The sequence below is a fragment of the Podarcis cretensis genome, assembly GCF_951804945.1.
Source record: "Podarcis cretensis genome assembly, chromosome: 12".
In the NCBI taxonomy this organism is placed as follows: Eukaryota; Metazoa; Chordata; class Lepidosauria; order Squamata; family Lacertidae; genus Podarcis; species Podarcis cretensis.
The window spans coordinates 54,849,848-54,868,631 of NC_137181.1; the positions used below are offsets into that span (position 1 = coordinate 54,849,848).

At 43.3% G+C, this 18,784-nt stretch overlaps 1 protein-coding gene across 1 annotated transcript in view; it reads left to right on the forward strand.

Moving 5' to 3' along the window:
• The window catches only part of ITGA9 (integrin subunit alpha 9), a 234,436-nt gene that overhangs the window by 198,177 nt on the left and 17,475 nt on the right, over window positions 1–18,784 (forward strand). The window contains exons 25-27 of the mRNA XM_079947527.1: window positions 3,545–3,664; window positions 5,646–5,747; window positions 13,873–13,992. Of these exons, the coding sequence (XP_079803653.1) occupies window positions 3,545–3,664; window positions 5,646–5,747; window positions 13,873–13,992 (342 nt within the window). The remainder of the gene's footprint in view (window positions 1–3,544; window positions 3,665–5,645; window positions 5,748–13,872; window positions 13,993–18,784) is intronic.

Below are 18,784 nucleotides of genomic sequence, written 5' to 3' on the forward strand. Positions count from 1 at the left end.
ATTAATTTGATCTATTCTCCACAAATTTTATATTTCCCTCAATCTCACTTATCGTCAATTTCAAATCTAATTCAGTGATAGGCAATTATTTATGATCTAGCATCCTTCTTAGCCTTCAACCAAATTACAATACTTTTGTAGATATATCTTGAATTTCTTCCAGTCTTCTTCAACCCTCTCTTCTCCCAGGTCTCGGATTCTGCCCGTCATCTCGGCCAGTTGCATATAGTCCATCAGCTGCATCTGCCACTCTTCCAGTGTGGGTAGATCTTGAGTTTTCCAACTCTTGGCAATGAGTATCCTTGCTGCCGTTGTTGCATACATAAAAAATGTTCGGTCCTTCTTTAACACCTTCTGGCCGACAATGCCCAGAAGGAAGGCCTCTGGTTTCTTAGTGAAGGTATACTTGAATACCTTTTTCAACTCATTATAAATCATTTCCCAGAAGGCCTTCACTCTAGGGCAAGTCCACCAGAGGTGAAAGAATGTTCCTTCGTGTTCTTTACATTTCCAACATTTATTATCAGACAAATGGTATATTTTGGCAAGTTTAACTGGGGTCATGTACCATCTGTATATCATTTTCATTACATTTTCCTTCAAAGCATTACATGCAGTGAAGTTCAGCCCAGTGGTCCACAACCTTTCCCAGTCCTCAAACATAATATTATGCCCAATATCCTGAGCCCACTTTATCATAACCGATTTAACCATTTCGTCTTGTGTATTCCATTTCAGCAGCAAGTTATACATTCTTGATAAAACCTTAGTTTTTGGTTCTAACAATTCTGTTTCCAACTTCGATTTCTCCACCTGGAACCCTAGCTTTTTGTCATTTTTAAAAACTTCTTTAATCTGAGCGTAATGTAACCAGTCTCGCACTTTATCCTTCATTTTCTCCAAACTCTGCAATTTCCAATTGTCTCCGTCTTTTTCTAATATTTCCCAATATTTTGGCCAATTGGCCTCCATATTGAGTCTTTTTCGGGCCTTAGCTTCCAGAGGTGAAAGCCACCTCGGAGTTTTGTTTTCCAATAAGTCTTTGTATTTTGTCCAGACTTTAAAAACTGCTTTCCTGACAATATGGTTCTTAAAGACCTTATTAATCTTAACCTTATCGTACCATAGATATGCATGCCAACCAAAGGCATTGTTAAATCCTTCCAAGTCCAATACGTCAGTGTCCTCAAGAAGTAGCCAGTCTTTTAGCCAGCAAAAGGCTGCGGCTTCATAATACAACTTTAGGTCTGGCAGGGCAAAGCCCCCTCTTTCTTTCGCATCAGTTAGTATCTTGAACTTAATTCTGGGCTTTTTGCCCTGCCAGACAAATCTAGATATATCTCTCTGCCACTTCCGGAAACACTCTGTCTTGTCCACAATCTGCAATGTTTGAAACAAAAATAACATCTTTGGCAATACATTCATCTTAACAGCAGCAATTCGGCCTAACAGAGAAAGCTTCAATTTTGTCCAACTATCCAAATCTCTCTTAATTTCAGACCAACATTTTTCGTAATTATCCTTAAATAGACTCAGATTTTTTGCTGATATGTTTACCCCTAGGTACTTTACTTTTTTAACCACAGTTAGTTCCGTTTCTTTCTGAAACTGTGCCGACTCTATCTACTTGCACTTTGACGTGCTTTCGAACTGCTAGGTTGGCAGGAGCAGGGAGCAACGAGAGCTCACCCCGTCACAGGGATTTGAACGGCTGACCTTCTGATCGGCAAGTCCTGGGCTCTGTGGTTTAGCCCACAGCGCCACCCACGTCCCTTATAGAAAACATTAAGAGACGACAAAAGCATTGTGGAGAAAGGCTTATCAAGGAAGAAGGAAATCAGCAATTGGTGGAACAATTGTAGAATATATTCTTTTCTACTGTCCACTGTACCACCAGCTATGTAAACACATGTTATCCCCCTTCTTGGTTAGTTATAATCAAGGCACAATGAAAATATCAGATTCTGTCTGATATTAACCCAGTTTCTGTCCATAGTATCTCTTAGAGTGGTGAATGGCACAGTTTAGCAGTAAGACACTCCAATGAAAATTTCTGTTACTATATATGGCTGTTTCTTTGTATATATTTTAAAATTTTTGTATAGGTCTAAGATGGTCTATATCTGTAATGCCGTATAAAGGTTTGGAGAAAGAAAGGAAATCAGCAAATCAGGTGGAGGCCAGCTCTCCTTGGGACATCTGAGATTCATCACATACATAGTGGGGAGTCGGCTATTAACACTTGTCAACAACCCAGTGAGATGGTACAATTGACATGTGAACAATCTTCTCACGGGGTTCCCATCAAATGGAATTAATTAAGGAGAAACACAATCTTGTGTAATGGGGGTGTTCTTCTGTAGTGGAATAGATAGCTTCTGGGCAAGGATAAGGTTTCCTAAAGGCACAGGAGTTAGCTCTTCTGTTACTTACACCATTTAGAGAGAGAATAATATTGATGGATATTTTTTAAAAGTAGAGATAGTATTTCAGTGGATGATGCAGCCTTAAGAGGCCATGAACCTTATAACGCAGGACTTCCATGACTGAATCTCCTGATGTCCTTTTCTTTTCCTTAAACCAGCCACGGGAACCCCATAATTTGGATTGTGGCTGTACTCCAGTAAGAAGAGCAGTTAACCTTTTCCCCTTGTGCTGATTCCCCAGTGCCTCTAGCAAAAAACAAAGATGTCAAGAATCACAGATCTCCCAAACCACATGTATTGTGACCCTTTGCAGTACCATCTTATGCATGTTTACTCAGAAGTCCCACTATGTGCATTGGGTTTGCTCCCAGGAAAGGGTCCATGGGACCAGCGTTAGTATGATTTAAGATGACACACTACAGTTTTTGAATTGTAGTGCTTGGATACCTGAGACTCAGATGCAAGCTCACTAGTTTCTTTACCTTTTGCGAACAGGCTCTAAACTGAATGATAAAGCTGTTCATTCAGCTGATCAGCCATTTCAGCTACTTTATTCAGTTAATTTTTTCTACAGTGCAGCAAAAGTACAGAAACAGCAGAAGCTGTTTTATACCAAATCTGATTATGGACTCGCCTAGCTCACAGTTATCAGCACTGACTCACAATGGCTCCCCAGTAAAATATATCTTTACCCACCCAGGGGTGCTGGAGATTGAAACTTCATTTATTTAAAGCATTTTTATCCCACTCTTCAGCCAAGAAAGGATCCTAGATCCACAAGCGATGTGGCGCTGAGCTAAAAAGTAGGCCCTTGTTTGTATGAATAGTTGTGCGCCACCTGGGATCTTTCATGGGGAGATCTGTACCAGATTGTCTATGACAGAGACAGAGAAGCTTCCCAGCCCAGCAGGCCAGATCCTGGCCTCCCCCACCCCTGGGGGACAGTGTGACAGTCACTTGCTCCTACAATTCTCTAGGATACGTTTCTAGAGAAGTTGGACAGGAGTTACAAATCCAGGGCTGATGTTACCCATCCAGTCAGAAAAGCCAAAGAGCATTTCTTTTAATTTTGGCACATTTCCTTACTTGTCTCACAGCTTTTTACTTCTCTCCCTTAGGACTGCGAAAGACCAGGCAGGTCCTGTCTAATTATACGCTGCAATTTAAGCTCACTAGCTAAAGCAGAATCCCGCAGCATAGATGTGCATATGCTGTTGAATACTGAGATATTGAAAAAGGTGAGCATCGTTGCCTGAATTGTACTCTTAAGGTGCCTGTACATGATCTGTCACACTACGGGAATTACGATGGAATTATCTGGAATGGTTCCTGCAAACATAAGTGGAATGCGTTTTAAACTTGTACGTCTTTTCATGCCTCCCATCGTCCGACTTCTGAATGCTGGCTGTGAACGGGATGGGAAGTTGATAAAGCAAAAGGAGAAAAAAATACATTGTGTATTAGAATTATATGTGAAATCTATGAAAAAATAATAAAATATATTTAATTTTCCCCCTCCCATCTTGTTGATGGGGCAGCACCCTCCACTGCGCCAGAGGTAGCGGCGTGGGGGTGGGGTAAGCCAAGCCATGTAACAGACACAATTCTGCTCTCCGGTAGAGAAGAAGAAGGAGAGTTTGGACGTTATTCTGCCTTTCACTCCCCTTAAGGAGTCTCAAAGCGGCTAACAATGTTCTTTTCCCTTCCTCCCCCACAAGAAACACTCTGTGAGGTGAGTGGGGCTGAGAGACTTCAGAGAAGTGTGACTAGCTCAAGGTCACCCAGCAGCTGTATGTGGAGGAGCAGGGAAGCGAACCCGGTTCACCAGATTATGAGTCCACCGCTCTTAACCACTACACCACGCTGGTGTAGTGGTGTATTCCTGGTGTAGAGAGGAATAGCTACCAGGGGCCTTCTATGCCCCCATATGTCAGGGGCGTTGCTGCACTTTGCCCAATGGTAGGGCTGGCCCTGTGTGGGGTGGTACACAACGCACCCTTGGATTATGTAGTTGGTGCCAGAGGACTTCGATCCAAGTGTCAGGTCCACAGTGCACATTTAGGAGCCCCCTTTGACCATAGACACTGTGTAGGTGAGAGCCGCAGGGTAAAAATAATTATTATAGCAAGGAAGAAATAACAAAGAACATTATAACTCCAGTTGTGTTTTCTAATTTGCCACTATGGTCCTGCAGTACCATATAACAGTCATGTGATTAAAGGTAAAGGTAAAGGGAGTCCAGTCGTGACCGACTCTGGGGTTGCGGCGCTCAACTCGCTTTATTGGCCGAGGGAGCCTGCGTACAGCTTCCAGGTCATGTGGCCAGCATGACTAAGCCGCTTCTGGCGAACCAGAGCAGCGCATGGAAATGCTGTTTACCTTCCCGCCGGAGCGGTACCTATTTATCTACTTGCACTTTGACGTGCTTTTGAACTGCTAGGTTAGCAGGAGCAGGGACCGAGTAACAGGAGCTCACCCCGTTGTGGGGATTCGAACCGCTGACCTTCTGATCGGCAAGTCCTAGGCTCTGTGGTTTAACCCACAGCACCACCCGCGTCCCTAATCATGTGATTAGGATGCTGTAATTCTTGAGGGCATAGGGTGCAGTTTTATTTATATATGTCATAAAATTTATTCACCGCTTGATTGTAACCTGAAATAATTTGACATTCTAGAAGAACCATTGACTTAAAAAGGTTACTGGCTCCTTGTGTTTAGACTCCTCATGCTCAGACTCTTCATAGGAAACACAAGACTAATTCACTTTTGCAGAAGAAGAATAAAAAACCCCCCACACCATCATACACATATTTAGGCTTTTTTACAGTGAGTCATGTCAGGATTTATTTTGATAATGCAATGTTTTAACCAGTACTGTGTGCAACTGCAATTTAGTAATTGTATCTAAATATCTGTTCCTAATTATGTGGAAATAATTCAGGTTAAGATGTTCTTTGCTGGTGATGTTTGGCAGTGTGTTGCATTCTTTTAATTGGGCGATGTTTCCGGACTGAAGAGCTTTTTACCCATATCAGATCTGAGTTTGAAAACAAAAAAAGGACTATATATCAAATTTAATGAGATGTGTTGGATTTAAATTTGGAATATTGGACCTTGCATCTGATTTGAGGCCATAAAAGAGCTGGTGCTTAAAAGTCTTTGAAGGCTGTGGAATTGACAGAGTTACTCAACTTTTACTGTTTTTTTTTCAACCCTTAGGACAGTTCATCCGTCATCCAGTTTGTAACAAGGGCAAAGGTGAGGGTAGACACAACTATCCGGGCAGTAGAAGTACCCAATGGGAATTCAGAAGATGCAACAGTAAGTGAATGAATCTGAAGAGCAAGGATTACTTGTGCTGCTCATATGGAATGCATTAGAGAATCCTACACTGAGCGAGGAATTTGTGGTCAAGCCTAAGCTTCGACTTCAAAAATGAACGAGCGTGCTTTTCTTTGAATGCAACAGCGGCGCTGCTGCCTTGCAATCCTCCTGTGGTTTTGCTTGCTGTGATAAGCTTTGGCCCTGTAGCAAATGATGCTATTTGGAATACTTTAACGCACGTTGTGCTGCAGTTAGACCGGCTTGTAAAGGCCTCAGCTGTGCCTTTTGCTAAGCAGTGAGTTCCGTTTCACACTGTTGAAGCCTGCTTTAATCTAAAAATTCAGGTTTTTCAAAATCGATGAGATGTATCCCATTCTGGATTTATCAGAATGGGATGATAAAATGCACACAATACAATCCTGTGCATGGAATCAAGGAGTGGTGTGCGGTCATTGGACTAAGGGGACTAGACTAGTCACCTAAATGTTCCCCTGGTGCCTTCCTCCCAAAGCCCGAGAAGCTTCTTTCTGGCTTAGGGAGGGAGGCGCAATGCTCATGTATGCAACGTCAAGACATTGCAGTGTCACACGCATGACATCGATGCCCCTCGCAAGCCAACGCCTCTGGCCCTAACTGTTCCCCTGTGAAAAAATCACCGCACGCTGCTGGAAGCAAGTTTCATTGTGTTTAGTTAGGTTTGCTCCATAGTAAGCGTGTTACTTACCAACAAGGGACACGGGTGGCGCTGTGGGTTAAACCACTGAGCCTAGGACTTGCCAATCAGAAGGTCGGCGGTTTGATTCCCCGCGACAGGGTGAGCTCCCATTGCTCGGTCCCTGCTCCTGCCAACCTAGCAGTTCAAAAGCACGTCAAAGTGCAAGTAGATAAATAGGTACCACTCCGGCGGGAAGGTAAACGGCGTTTCCGTGTGCTGCTCTGGTTCGCCAGAAGTGGCTTAGTCATACTGGCCACATGACCCAGAAGCTGTACGCCAGCTCCCTCGGCCAATAAAGCGAGATGAGCGCCGCAACCCCAGAGTCATCCGTGACTGGACCTAACGGTCAGGGGTCCCTTTACCTTTAAGTGTGTTTGGGGCTGTTACCTTAAATGTTTTAATAACATTGGGGCTTAAAGAGAATAGGCAAGAAGGTACAGCAATTAGGACAGAAGCTACTCCTTTATCTGCCATGACCCTTTCTGGTTCCAGGTGTTGTTGCTTATATGCCACATGGTAAGGGCACATACAACAAAGGCCAGAGGGAGGGAGAAAGAGAGAGAGATGCTTTGGAAAAACGCAATTTAGAATACAGAAGTAGCAGGGATAATGTGATGTGCTTCTTTGCTCTGAATTGGCCCTGCTTAATGCTGATTTGCTTGCTGCTTCTCTGCTCCAAATCGCCTCCCTCCCCCCAAGCCATGTTTCTGCTGCAGGGTTTCACTTGTGTTTGTGGGACTAAGCACACCTTTGAAACCCCACGGAAGAAAGGTGGTGTGTGGATACACCTTTGAAGGGGAGTAGTGAGTGAAATACCCGCACGCACACGCCGTTCCTCAAAGAGCCTGTTTGCTTGTAATATTTAGTAACACTTAATTTGATGCTAATTGTGCCACTTTCCCCTCTGCTTATTCCCCTCTCGGTATTCACCATTTGTAAAGCATGACCACAATCCATTGAAACCCCTCTAAAAGCAGCTTGCATTCTCTGTATGTCATAATAATAATAATAATAATAATTTTTTATTTATACCCCGCCCTCCCCAGCCAAGGCCGGGCTCAGAGCGGCTTACTAGCAATAATAAAAACAAGATGAATGATTACAACTTAAAAACAAAAATAAAATACAACATTAAAATAATGGAACATTAAAATATTAAAATGTAGCCTCATCGCAGGAGGAGAAGGAAAAGAAAAAAAAAGAGAGGGAGGGAGGGAATCAAATTGTCATAGAAGGATTGTGTGGAAAAACCCATTCTGGCTTCATTGGGTTAGATATTGAACATCTTTGCTAAACGTTGTGTAAAATTATTTCCAAGCTTCCTGATACTGGCTGTCACACCAATCCTGAATACATTACTTGGAATTGCTTACAGTGGAACATGATTCCAAGCAAATGAGGTTGGGATCACAGCCTAGAACAATTTGGCTGACATGTTGAATGCATTCTAGGAATTTAGATCCACAAATCCAATTAAATTGGACAAAACCAGGAATTAGAAGCATCCCCAAAGATTTAACAATCCTAAATGTCTTTAGAGATATTTCAGACCAGAATTTATCATACTTTGAATCAGGGCTGGCTCAAGACATTTTGGCACCTGAGGCAAACCACAAAATGATGACCCATCCCCGCCAGGGAAGAATATCTACAACAGGGACAAGGGGGCAGATCAGATCGGTCTTATCCAACAATGGGAATCAAAGGCCATCAGTTGGGGGGAAGGACCCCACTCTGAATCACATGGGGGGGTATAGAGCCCAAGAGACACCAGAGGGCAACCCTCACCATTTCCTCCCTGTGGGAGGAGACCAGAAGCACCTCATGTTCATTGAGAAGCCAGATGTTTGGCCCTCCAGATGTTTGCACTACATCTCCCATTATCTGGAGGGTCAAAGTTTCCCCACTCCTGAAGTAAAGGATTTAGTAATTCTCCAGAATGATAAGTGTAAGTGTAATCAGAGAGGATTGTTCCCAGTTGTTCCTTACTGCTTTAAAATGACATTTTCCTACTGCCCAAAGTGGGATTCTTAAAAAATTGTTTTGGGTTACAGTTGTTACAATTTCATTTTAACGTTGTAAAAAAAATAAAAAGACACATAATCTCTAATCAGGATGCTGCCTCAGGCTTTGGGGAAGCACTGGCGGGAAAAGGACAAGTTGGACAGAATTTAGTTTTGAAGCATCAGTTTGCAATCTCATTCTTTTCTAATATGAATGTTAGCTTTTAATCTTCGTCCATGCAATTTCCATATGGCTCTTGGCTTCTCTGATCTTGAATGCTTTGTGTTGGGTCATATTCAGGAAAAAAATGTAAGACATGTGGTTTGGCTCACAATATTCATTCTTCTCTCTCCCCCCCCTCCCCCCCCCCCCCCGGGCCATGGGAATGCAGGAGGAAATAATGCATATTGCAACCACAGTTATTCATACAATTTTTTTGGGTTGTCTCCTTCCTCTTCCTTCTGAAACGTCCCCCTGTCAGTCCCCCCCTTTTACTTTTGAGTATCATCAATTTATCTTCCCCATACCTCTCTTTGAGCTGCTATTTAATGGACACGGACGTGAAACAGCTGATGAGATTTCTTACCGTTGAAAATAGTGTTCCTGGGTATTCCATGCTCCTCAGTGCTAAAAGTCTTGCATTTCAGCAGTAGGGTGGATGTCACAAACTGTTTTAAAAAGCAATTTATAAGAGAATCCTAAACAACTGTCTTACATATGTATTATGATTTCACACACCCCCTTGTTTATCCATATTGATAAAAATGGGCTGCCCCTAAAAAGGATGGTTGTAAACAACCGTTTGAAATGTTTTGTTCAGATAGAGGCACACGCTGCCACCTAAAACTGAATTCAAGAGGAGGAACGAGAAGCTCATGTATTTTAGCTACTGTCCTAAGACAAGAGCTTCTGTTTCTAACTTCATGCTCAGCATACCTTAGCTGCAACACATGCATACAGGTAAACTAGCATCCTCATCATAATGCGGAAAGTGGCAGAAAGCTACATGTGCAAGTCAGCGATGTTTGCTCAGCATAAGAAAGAATGTGGTAAAAGGATGCCATCCAGGTGGCACTGGTTTATGAGCCAAGCCGCATGCCAAAGAGGAAGGAAATTGCCGTATTTTTCTGTGTATAAGACGCCCCCTATTTTGGGGGACTCCAAATTAAGAAAACACCCCTCAGTGCTACCTGTGTATAAGACGAGCCCCAATTTTAAATCTAATTTTTTGGTTAAAAAAACTAGTCTTATACACGGAAAAATACAGTAGTTACCCATCTAGGGTGCTAGCCAGTCCGTTCTCACCTCATCTATAGGGATGTGGGTGGCGCTGTGGTCTAAACCACTGAGTCTCTTGGGCTTGCTGATCAGAAGGTCGGCAGTTCAAATCCCTGCGATGGGGTGAGCTCCCTGCGATGGGATGAGCTCTGTCCCAGCTCCTGCCAACCTAGCAGTTCGAAAGCACACCAGTGCAAGTAGATAAATAGGTACCGCTCCGGCGGGAAGGTATGTGGTGTTTCCGGGCGCTCTGGTTTCCATCATGGTGTTCCGTTGTGCCAGAAGCGGTTTGGTCATGCTGGCCCCATGACCTGGAAAGCTATCTGTGGACAAACGCCAGCTCCCTCAGCCTGAAAGCAAGATTAGAGCTGCAACCCCATGGTCACCTTTGACTGGCCTTAATCATCCAGGGGTCCTTTACCTTTTACCTTTACCTTACCTCATGCAGGACAGTAACTGTGTGAGAGATTATTTCTCTTTGTGTTGTAAGTATCACATGAGCAACATATTTCTCTTCACTTAAATATTCTCTTCCCTTCCTCCTCCGTAAACACAGATTACCTGCTTTCGTGAACTACTGTATATTTAAATGTATAGCAATGGAGATGCTTAAGTTTCCTGCAAGTTTAACGGAAAAAGGGTTGGATCGAGACTAAATAACTTGCACTGAAGCCCTGTGAGTGTGTGACTATGACAGTTTGAGGAGTTAGTCATGACCAATACGAGTCCAATTGGTTTCAGTGAGAACTAAGTGCAACTAAGTTACAGATAGGTAGCCGTGTTGGTCTGCCATAGTCAAAACAAAATAAAACAATTCCTTCCAGTAGCACCTTAAAGACCAACTAAGTTAGTTCTTGGTATGAGCTTTCGTGTGCATGCACACTTCTTCAGATACACTGAAACAGAAGTCATCAGACCCTTCTATATAGTGAGAAGGTGGGGAGGGGTATTACTCAGAAGGGTGGTGGGATTGGGTGATTGGCAGATAGCTGTGATGAGCCTGTTGACGACTCTTAACGACTGCAATAGGTCTTACAGGAAAAAGCAAGGGGTGAGAAGGTGAAAAATGGCTTTGTCATGTATAATGAGATAAGAATGAGATAAGTGCAACTAACTTACTTCGGATCCAACCCAATGAGTTTATTATTACTCCTTGCTAATAGTACTGCACGGGAGGGCACTTACCTAGGCTCCTGACAGGTGAGTCGGTACTGATGACCAGGAGGCAGAGTGGGAGGGACAAGATGGTGGGGAGATCAGTGCTGTGCAAACACACTATGAGGAGAGCCATATTGGCCTTGCCTGTGTCCTTGCCCAGCGCCAACCTCCTTGCCGTCTTGCCCCTCTCTCTCCTGGTCACTTGTAGCGGCCCACCTGTCGGGAGGTCTGATAAGTGCCACCTTTTGCTACTGCATAATAATAAAAAATAAATTTTATTTACACCCTGCCCTCCCCAGCCAAGACCGGGCTCAGGGCGGCTAACAACCAATAATAAAAACAAGTTGCTTAAAATACAACTTAACAAACAAGATTAAAAGACAACATTAAAACATTAAAATGCAGCCTCTTCAGAGGAGGAGAAAGGAAAAAAAGAAAGAGGGGGAGGGAACCAAATTGACTCCAAGCCAAAGGCCAGGTGGAACAGCTCTGTCTTACAGGCCCTGTGGAGAGAAATCAGATTCCCCAGGGCGCTGGTCTCATGAGACAGAGCGTTCCACCAGGTCGGAGACAGTGTTGAAAAGACCCTGGCTCTGGTCAAGGCTAATCTAACTTCCTTAGGGCCCGGGACCTCTAGAGTGTTGCTATTTATGGACCTTAAGTATGAGACATCCGTCAAAGAGCAGTGGTAAATATACATGCTTCTGATGTATGGCAACCGTGGAAATGACCTGTCATTCACTTTAAATTAGAAACCAAAGTGGTTGTTACTTTCCCCCGAGATGATTTTTGTGGTCACTCTGTGTATGGGCCCATGTGGAAAGGCAATCTTCTGAAGGGGTCCTGGGGGTGGGGTGGGGAATAGTCATCTAACCCTAAATTCCCCTGGAAGGGCCCTTTTAGTGTAGTGTGAAATGCAGAATCTAAATAAACTGCAGCAAGAGCTTTTCAATACGTTGAGAATTGTAAGAGCGAAATAATGCTGGAACTCAAACTGCATTCTAACATGGATCCAGTTTTGCGCTCAGGTTCTTGGGCATCTGGTTCAAAGCATGAAAAATGAGTCTCTGATTCACTCCACGTTTTTATAACCCTTTTATTTCAATTAGGCCCACAGCCTTTTCCCAACCCAGTCTTCCTTTCTCCTGTATCAACCATAATATATGTTTCGCCGTTGGAGATCACTCAGATCTAAGACAGCGCTAAGTACAAGGAGATGTTACTGCTAAGCTAGCCAAGAAAGGCAAGACCAGGATTTGCTCTTTAACAGATTGTTAGCTAGCAGTGAAGATGTAAGTGGTTCAAGAGCATGGCGTCTGGCTGGCACATTTCCTTTTCACCAGCATCCTTGCCAACACCTGAGGAAGATGAATTGCTTCCACTTCTTCATGCTTTCAATGGCCACGTCATGATGCATGTTAGATCAAAACCCTTTTTGTTATTTTCACTGGAGCTGATAGATTGTGCTTCTTAAAAATGAAAGAAATATTTATAAAAGTGACATCCTTTCTTTTTTGAAGTCTTGCGTTGCTGGAACAGACCAAGATCCATTTAGTCCAGCATTCTGTTTGCAGAAGGGACCAGACAAATTTCTCGAGCTGTTCAGAAGCAGGGAATGAAGGTTTCGGCCTTTGTCTTTGTTTGTTCCCAGCACTTAGTATCCAAAAGTATCCTGACTCTCTACATAGACGCGCTTTTTTTTTAAAGCCATTGTGGGTAATAATTCCATGGATAAAATTGAATTTTAATAGAGTTTAATTTATAAAATGATCTAAGTGGCTACTATTGCATCTTTCTCATATTGTTTTATTGAGGTTTGGGATAAAAAGAACATATTATGTCAATTTATACTACAATTGTTCTGATTCAACTACTCTGCTCAATAGTGGCATTAGGTAATGGCAACAGAGTCAATTCCAGTTGGCCTTACAGTCTAAGGCAAAGCCTTCTTCCTTCTTCCTTGGCATAGCCTTGGCTGGTATTTGAGTCCATGCCTGTGAAACCATAATATTGTGTTCCAACAGGAAGCTTGTATACAGGAGTATTGAATGATTTTGAGTGATTTCGTTTTGAATTTGAGAACGGGGAAACATCATCACTAATATGTATGTGTCTACTTTGGAAGGTTATATCTGGAAAAACTCTCTGGAAAAACGAGTCTGCTGGTTTGAGTAGATTGCTGGAAGGCAGATATGTATTGCTAACCCCTGATCAGCGAATAGATACATTGGAATATCTTTCCAAGTAGGCACAAATGACATAGACATTTTGCCTTGGCTGTTAAATAACATCAACAATAATAAATGACAATAGTAGTAGTTGAATTAGTAATAGTCTTTAGTACCAACATACCACTTAGGAAATCCAGCCAGTGCAAAATTAACAGAAATGCTGTGAAATAATGTTTTGCATTAATGTATAGCTCATGGACCTTAAGACTGTATTATTTAATTCTGCCTGGAGGGTTGGTGAATTTGATTTGACCCTTTGGCCTGGGAAGGTTACACTCCTGAAGCTTTGCTACCAGATGACTGGTTTCAATGAAAATTGACACATTCTGTTCTGTCCTTTCTTTTTTTGAATGAGTTTCTAGAAGTTTTAATGGAACTTAGAGAAGATTGGCATCTTCGTGCCAGCTGCTACACCCTTGTGATAGCTGACAGGGAAGGGAACTTTATGCCTGGGGAGGAATGGCAATAAGATGGAATTTCAGAGAATGAGACATTTCTTATTATCAGTGCTTACATCTGATTTTGGGTTTTTTTTTTAAAAAAAGGAAAGCCTTTTTTAAAACCCTTGAGGAAAAGTAGCCTTGACAGCTGAAAGTTGCAAATGTGTTTGACATTATTATACTGCGCTATGCTTTGGAAATGTTAATAGGGAATTCAGTGTAGCATGTCTGTCATACGAAATAATGAAGACTTGTTGTGTAAATGATATATATATATTTTCCTAATTGCTTCGTAGGTGGTCTTTGAAGCCCTGCATAATCTGGAGCCCCGTGGTTATGTGGTTGGATGGATCATTGCTATCAGCTTGCTGGTGGGAATTCTCATCTTCCTGTTTTTGGCTGTGCTGCTGTGGAAGGTAAGCTTTCTGTCAGACACAACACAGACACAAGGATTAGCCACGGCCTTGGCATAAAATGTGCATCTCTCCCCTCCCCCCTTTCAGTCCCTGGTAAGTATTTATCATCCATTAGCTTTAATGAGCAAACAGTGTTCCGCACCGAGGACATAAAATGTCAGAAAAAAGTTCATTCCCCTTATTGGGAAAATGGAAGATACTTAACGAGAAACCACTTCCACATAATTTTCTGCCAGTCAATATTCAAGTAGCTTCTTTAGTTTCAACCTGATTCCGTGATGTATTTAACATCAAAATGAGCCCAACATAAGACAGGTAGTGTCCTCTGCATGATTCCCCATTATAAAGAGTCATTTGGTCAGATGTTTTAGGCAGCTTTTTATTCAGGACATTTTCTGCTCTTTATTCATCACTATGATAAAACTTGGATGTTTTGGTTGTTGTTGTTTTTTTTTTAAATAATTAAAGCAAATGTTTCCCTGCCTCCAGTAAACAGTATTTATATCTGTTGTGCAACCCACAGTTTTCACATCACCACCAGTAAGGAAACTGCATAGAAGTGTGGCCAACATTTTTATGGTGCTGTTAGTTACACACCCAAAAGATAGATCCCTGCCCCTAGGAGCTTGCAATCTAAACAGACATTGTGGGTGGGTGAGGGGAGTCAAAAGGAGATGCAAGGGACATAGGCATGTAAATGCCATTACATGCATTGTTGCATTGTTACTGCCACATCCTCCATTTTGGCTTGGTCACACCAGCTCAAGGAAACATAATTCCCAATACAAACAGCAGTGACACATGCAGCCTACTTCCTCAAGCACTCAAAAATTCCGGGGAGAGCATATACCTGAGTTTGGCTTCTTTTTTGAAGTTTTTGAGATTTATTTACAAATATGCAAGTGAAACGTAGGGAGAGACTATGATTCTAATATGATCTAGTTGAGATTCCGGCATTGCAGGGACTAGATGACCCACAAGGTACCTTCTAACTCTGCAGTTCTTTGATTCTATGGGACAGACAGCCTAGCACTCCTACAAGCTGCAACTTCAGTGCCTTACATCAGAGTCCCAGAGATGCCGCCTTTCCATAGTTAACCATACTCAAGGCGGCTTACAACATGAAGTGATTTACATAATTGCAAATGAACATAGTCACTGTTGTTGTTGTTGTTGTTGTTGTTTAGTCGTTTAGTCGTGTCTGACTCTTCATAACCCCATGGACCAGAGCACGCCAGGCACTCCTGTCTTCCACTGCCCCCCGCAGCTTGGTCAAACTCATGCTGGTAGCTTACAGAACACTGTCCAACCATCTTGTCTTCTGTTGTCCCCTTCTCCTTGTGCCCTCCATCTTTCCCAACATCAGGGTCTTTTCCAGGGAGTCTTCTCTTCTCATGAGGTGGCCAAAGTATTGGAGCCTCAGCTTCAGGCTTTGCCTAGGGCGGGTGGGTTCTTTTGTTTTTCTGCATTTACCAGATTCCTTATTGGCTACCAAAATGTTTTAAATTTAAATTTCTAAGGCATTGTTGTTTAGTCATTTAGTCGTGTCCAACTCTTCGTGACCCCATGGACCAGAGCACGCCAGGCACTCCTGTCTTCCACTGCCTCCTGCAGTTTAGTCAAACTCATGCTGGTAGCTTCGAGAACACTATCCAACCATCTTGTCCTCTGTCGCCCCCTTCTCCTTGTGTCCTCCATCTTTCCCAACATCAGGGTCTTTTCCAGGGAGTCTTCTCTTCTCATGAGGTGGCCAAAGCATTAGCGCCTCAGCTTCAGGATCTGTCCTTCCAGTGAGCACTCAGGGCTGATTTCCTTAAGAATGGATAGGTTTGATCTTCTTGCAGTCCATGGGATTCTCAAGAGTCTCCTCCAGCACCATAATTCAAAAGCATCCATTCTTCGGCGATCAGCCTCAAACTCCATGTCAAACTCCATGGACAAAGACAACAGGCAAACGAACATAATCATAAACAATAAATAAAACACATCAAAAAGTACACAACCAAACTGAGCAATTTCCTCATAAGTAATAAGGTCTAAAAATAAAGATAAAAAATTAACATCAATAGCAACAACATATGCCAAACATCCCCCCAGCCCAATATTCTGTTCAGCAGCCTGAGCTTTTGTAGCTGGAGTCAGTCCAGGCTCTGTCCTCCCAGGCCAGGTAGGAAAATCCTTACAAGGCAGGGACCTGGTCTTCCAGGACTCACAGCCAAGATGGTCTCTTTCAAGAGGGTAAAGGGGGTTAAAGGTAAAGGTAAAGGTACCCCTGCCTGTAAGGGCCAGTCTTGCCAGACTCTAGGGTTGTGCGCTCATCTCACTCTATAGGCCAGGAGCCAGCGCTGTCCGTAGACACTTCCGGGTCACGTGGCCAGCATGACAAGCTGCATCTGGCGAGCCAGCGCAGCACACACGAACGCCGTTTACCTTCCCGCTGGTAAGCGGTCCCTATTTATCTACTTGCACCCGGGGGTGCTTTCGAACTGCTAGGTTGGCAGGCGCTGGGACCGAACGACGGGAGCGCACTTTACCGCGGGGATTCGAACCGCCGACCTGACGATCGGCAAGTCCTAGGCGCTGAGGTTTTACCCAGAGCGCCACCCGTGTCCCTTAAAGGGGGTTAGCCACAGTTTAAAAGACACTAGCCATTTTACCTTAACACCCCTGCCTCAGAGATAGGCCTTGAAGCATAAAGTCAGGCAAATTCACAGCTGCCATGGCAGACTCTAATGTAAATATCACATGCTTTCCATTACAGTAGCTTTTCAGTCCCTTCTTAATAACGCAATTTTAACATACAAAGCTCTCTTTCGCAAAAGGAATACCTTGTTTATCACTGTCTTGATTAGTGTTGGCCACAGATACACAGACCCTGTTTAGGAGATGTTGAAAGCAGCCTTCCTGTATATACCCCACGGCTTATTTGTGCAGTCGAAAAGCAGTTGTGATGTTGTAAAAGAAGAGCTTGAAATTGCTTGGGAGCTCAGCACCATTATAAATGCAACTTGTCCCCTGTTCCCTCTCTGTGGCCTCACAGTGTGTTATTCGTCTTTATTCTGCTGGCTAAAATGCACACACAGCTGAATGTTTTCTAACAGGAAAATATATATATAAATCCTTTGCCAATGATTTTCTGCATAGCCTGTCATTTCAGTCCAGAGATCAAAAGAACATAAGAGAGAGCCTTCCTGGATCAGAGCAATGGCCCAACAAGTCCAGCATCATGTTCTCACAGTAGACAACCAGATCCCACAAGCAGGAGTCAAGCTGCTATTCAGAAGCATTGCTGTGATCCTTCTTCTTATACGTGGGGCTGAAGTACCAGGGGCAAGTGGGAGGGAGGTCCTGTTATCTGCCTACTTAGGGCCCTCGTATTTACAGGACCGCCTCTCCTGGTATTCCCTGCAGAGGACCTTAAGGTCCATGAATAATCATAGTTTAGAGGTTCCGGGCCCTAAAGAAGTCAGATTATCCTCCACCAGGGCCAGGGCCTTCTCAGTGATGGCTCCGACCTGGTGGAATGCTCTGTCTCATGAGACTAGGGCCCTGCAGGATTTAACCTCCTTCCTCTGGGCCTGTAAGACAGAGCTATTCCGCCTGGCTTTCAATTTGAACTTAGCCTGATCTTTTATTCCCCTTCCTTCCCTCCCCCTCCCCTTTTTATGAAGATTACCTGCTCTGGAATCCCACAGCTAATTCTCCCCGGTCTCCTCGCTGGCCCAAATAGGACTAATTTAGCCAGCTAGCCCTGGCTAAATTGATCATCTAATGCTTATTGGATGGATCCCCCCCCCAATTGATTTTTGAATTCTGAGTTTATTGTTATTCATGTGTTATACTGTATTTTATGCTGTTTTTTGCTGTATCAATTAAGTGTTTTAAATTTGTTGTTAGCTGCCCTGAGCCTGGTTTTTTGAACCGGGAAGGGAGGGGTATAAATAAAATTATTATTATTATTATTATTATTATTATTATTATTATTATTATTATTATTATTATTATTTTGCATGTACCATCCAGCATCCTCTAGCAGAATGCCTTTTTCAAATAAATACCTTCCTCAAAGGTCAAGCATTCATAAGAATGCTGCCTTATCCAGGTAACCATTACTTGGAAAAATGCATCCTGGGTTTGCGGCCCTGTGCATGCTTAGTTGGGAATAAACTGCGCTCAACAAATTGGCGTGTGCATTCAAACAAACATGCAACCAATGTCACAGTTACCTTTTAAAGAGACTTTTATTTGCGTGACAGCCCCAGCCCCCAGGGATTGTGGGAAAGGAAATAAAGACTGACAACATTATGGAATGAAAATTAGGCCATGACTTTATTAAACTTCCGAATGTAGGAGGCCTTAGGCCTTGGGCGTGTACCCCTCCCAGCCCCCTAGCCGGGGGAACTGGGGCACATCAGGGTAACTGGGATATGGGGGTGCTCTGTGCGTTTAGGCAGGCAGCCCAGCCCATATCCCCACACACAGGGTAGTTCACTGACAACCTTTCAGTGCATGGCCAGTGACACCCATTTATATAACCCCTTTAAGAGGGGACCCTGGAATCGCCGCCACGGGAGGGGGGGGGTGAATCACCACTTACCCCCCACCCCCAATTATAAGGAAGAAAAGACTAAAGGCTTCCACCCAAGGCCATAACCGCCAAAGTTGTGACAAATTGCTATGGGGAAGACGAAACCTGCCAATGCAGGAAAATTTCTTCCTGGTCCTTCAACATAGCAGAATGCTGGTTAACTTTTGCTCCCTGTTTAGCAGACAAACAAGAAAACATTAAATA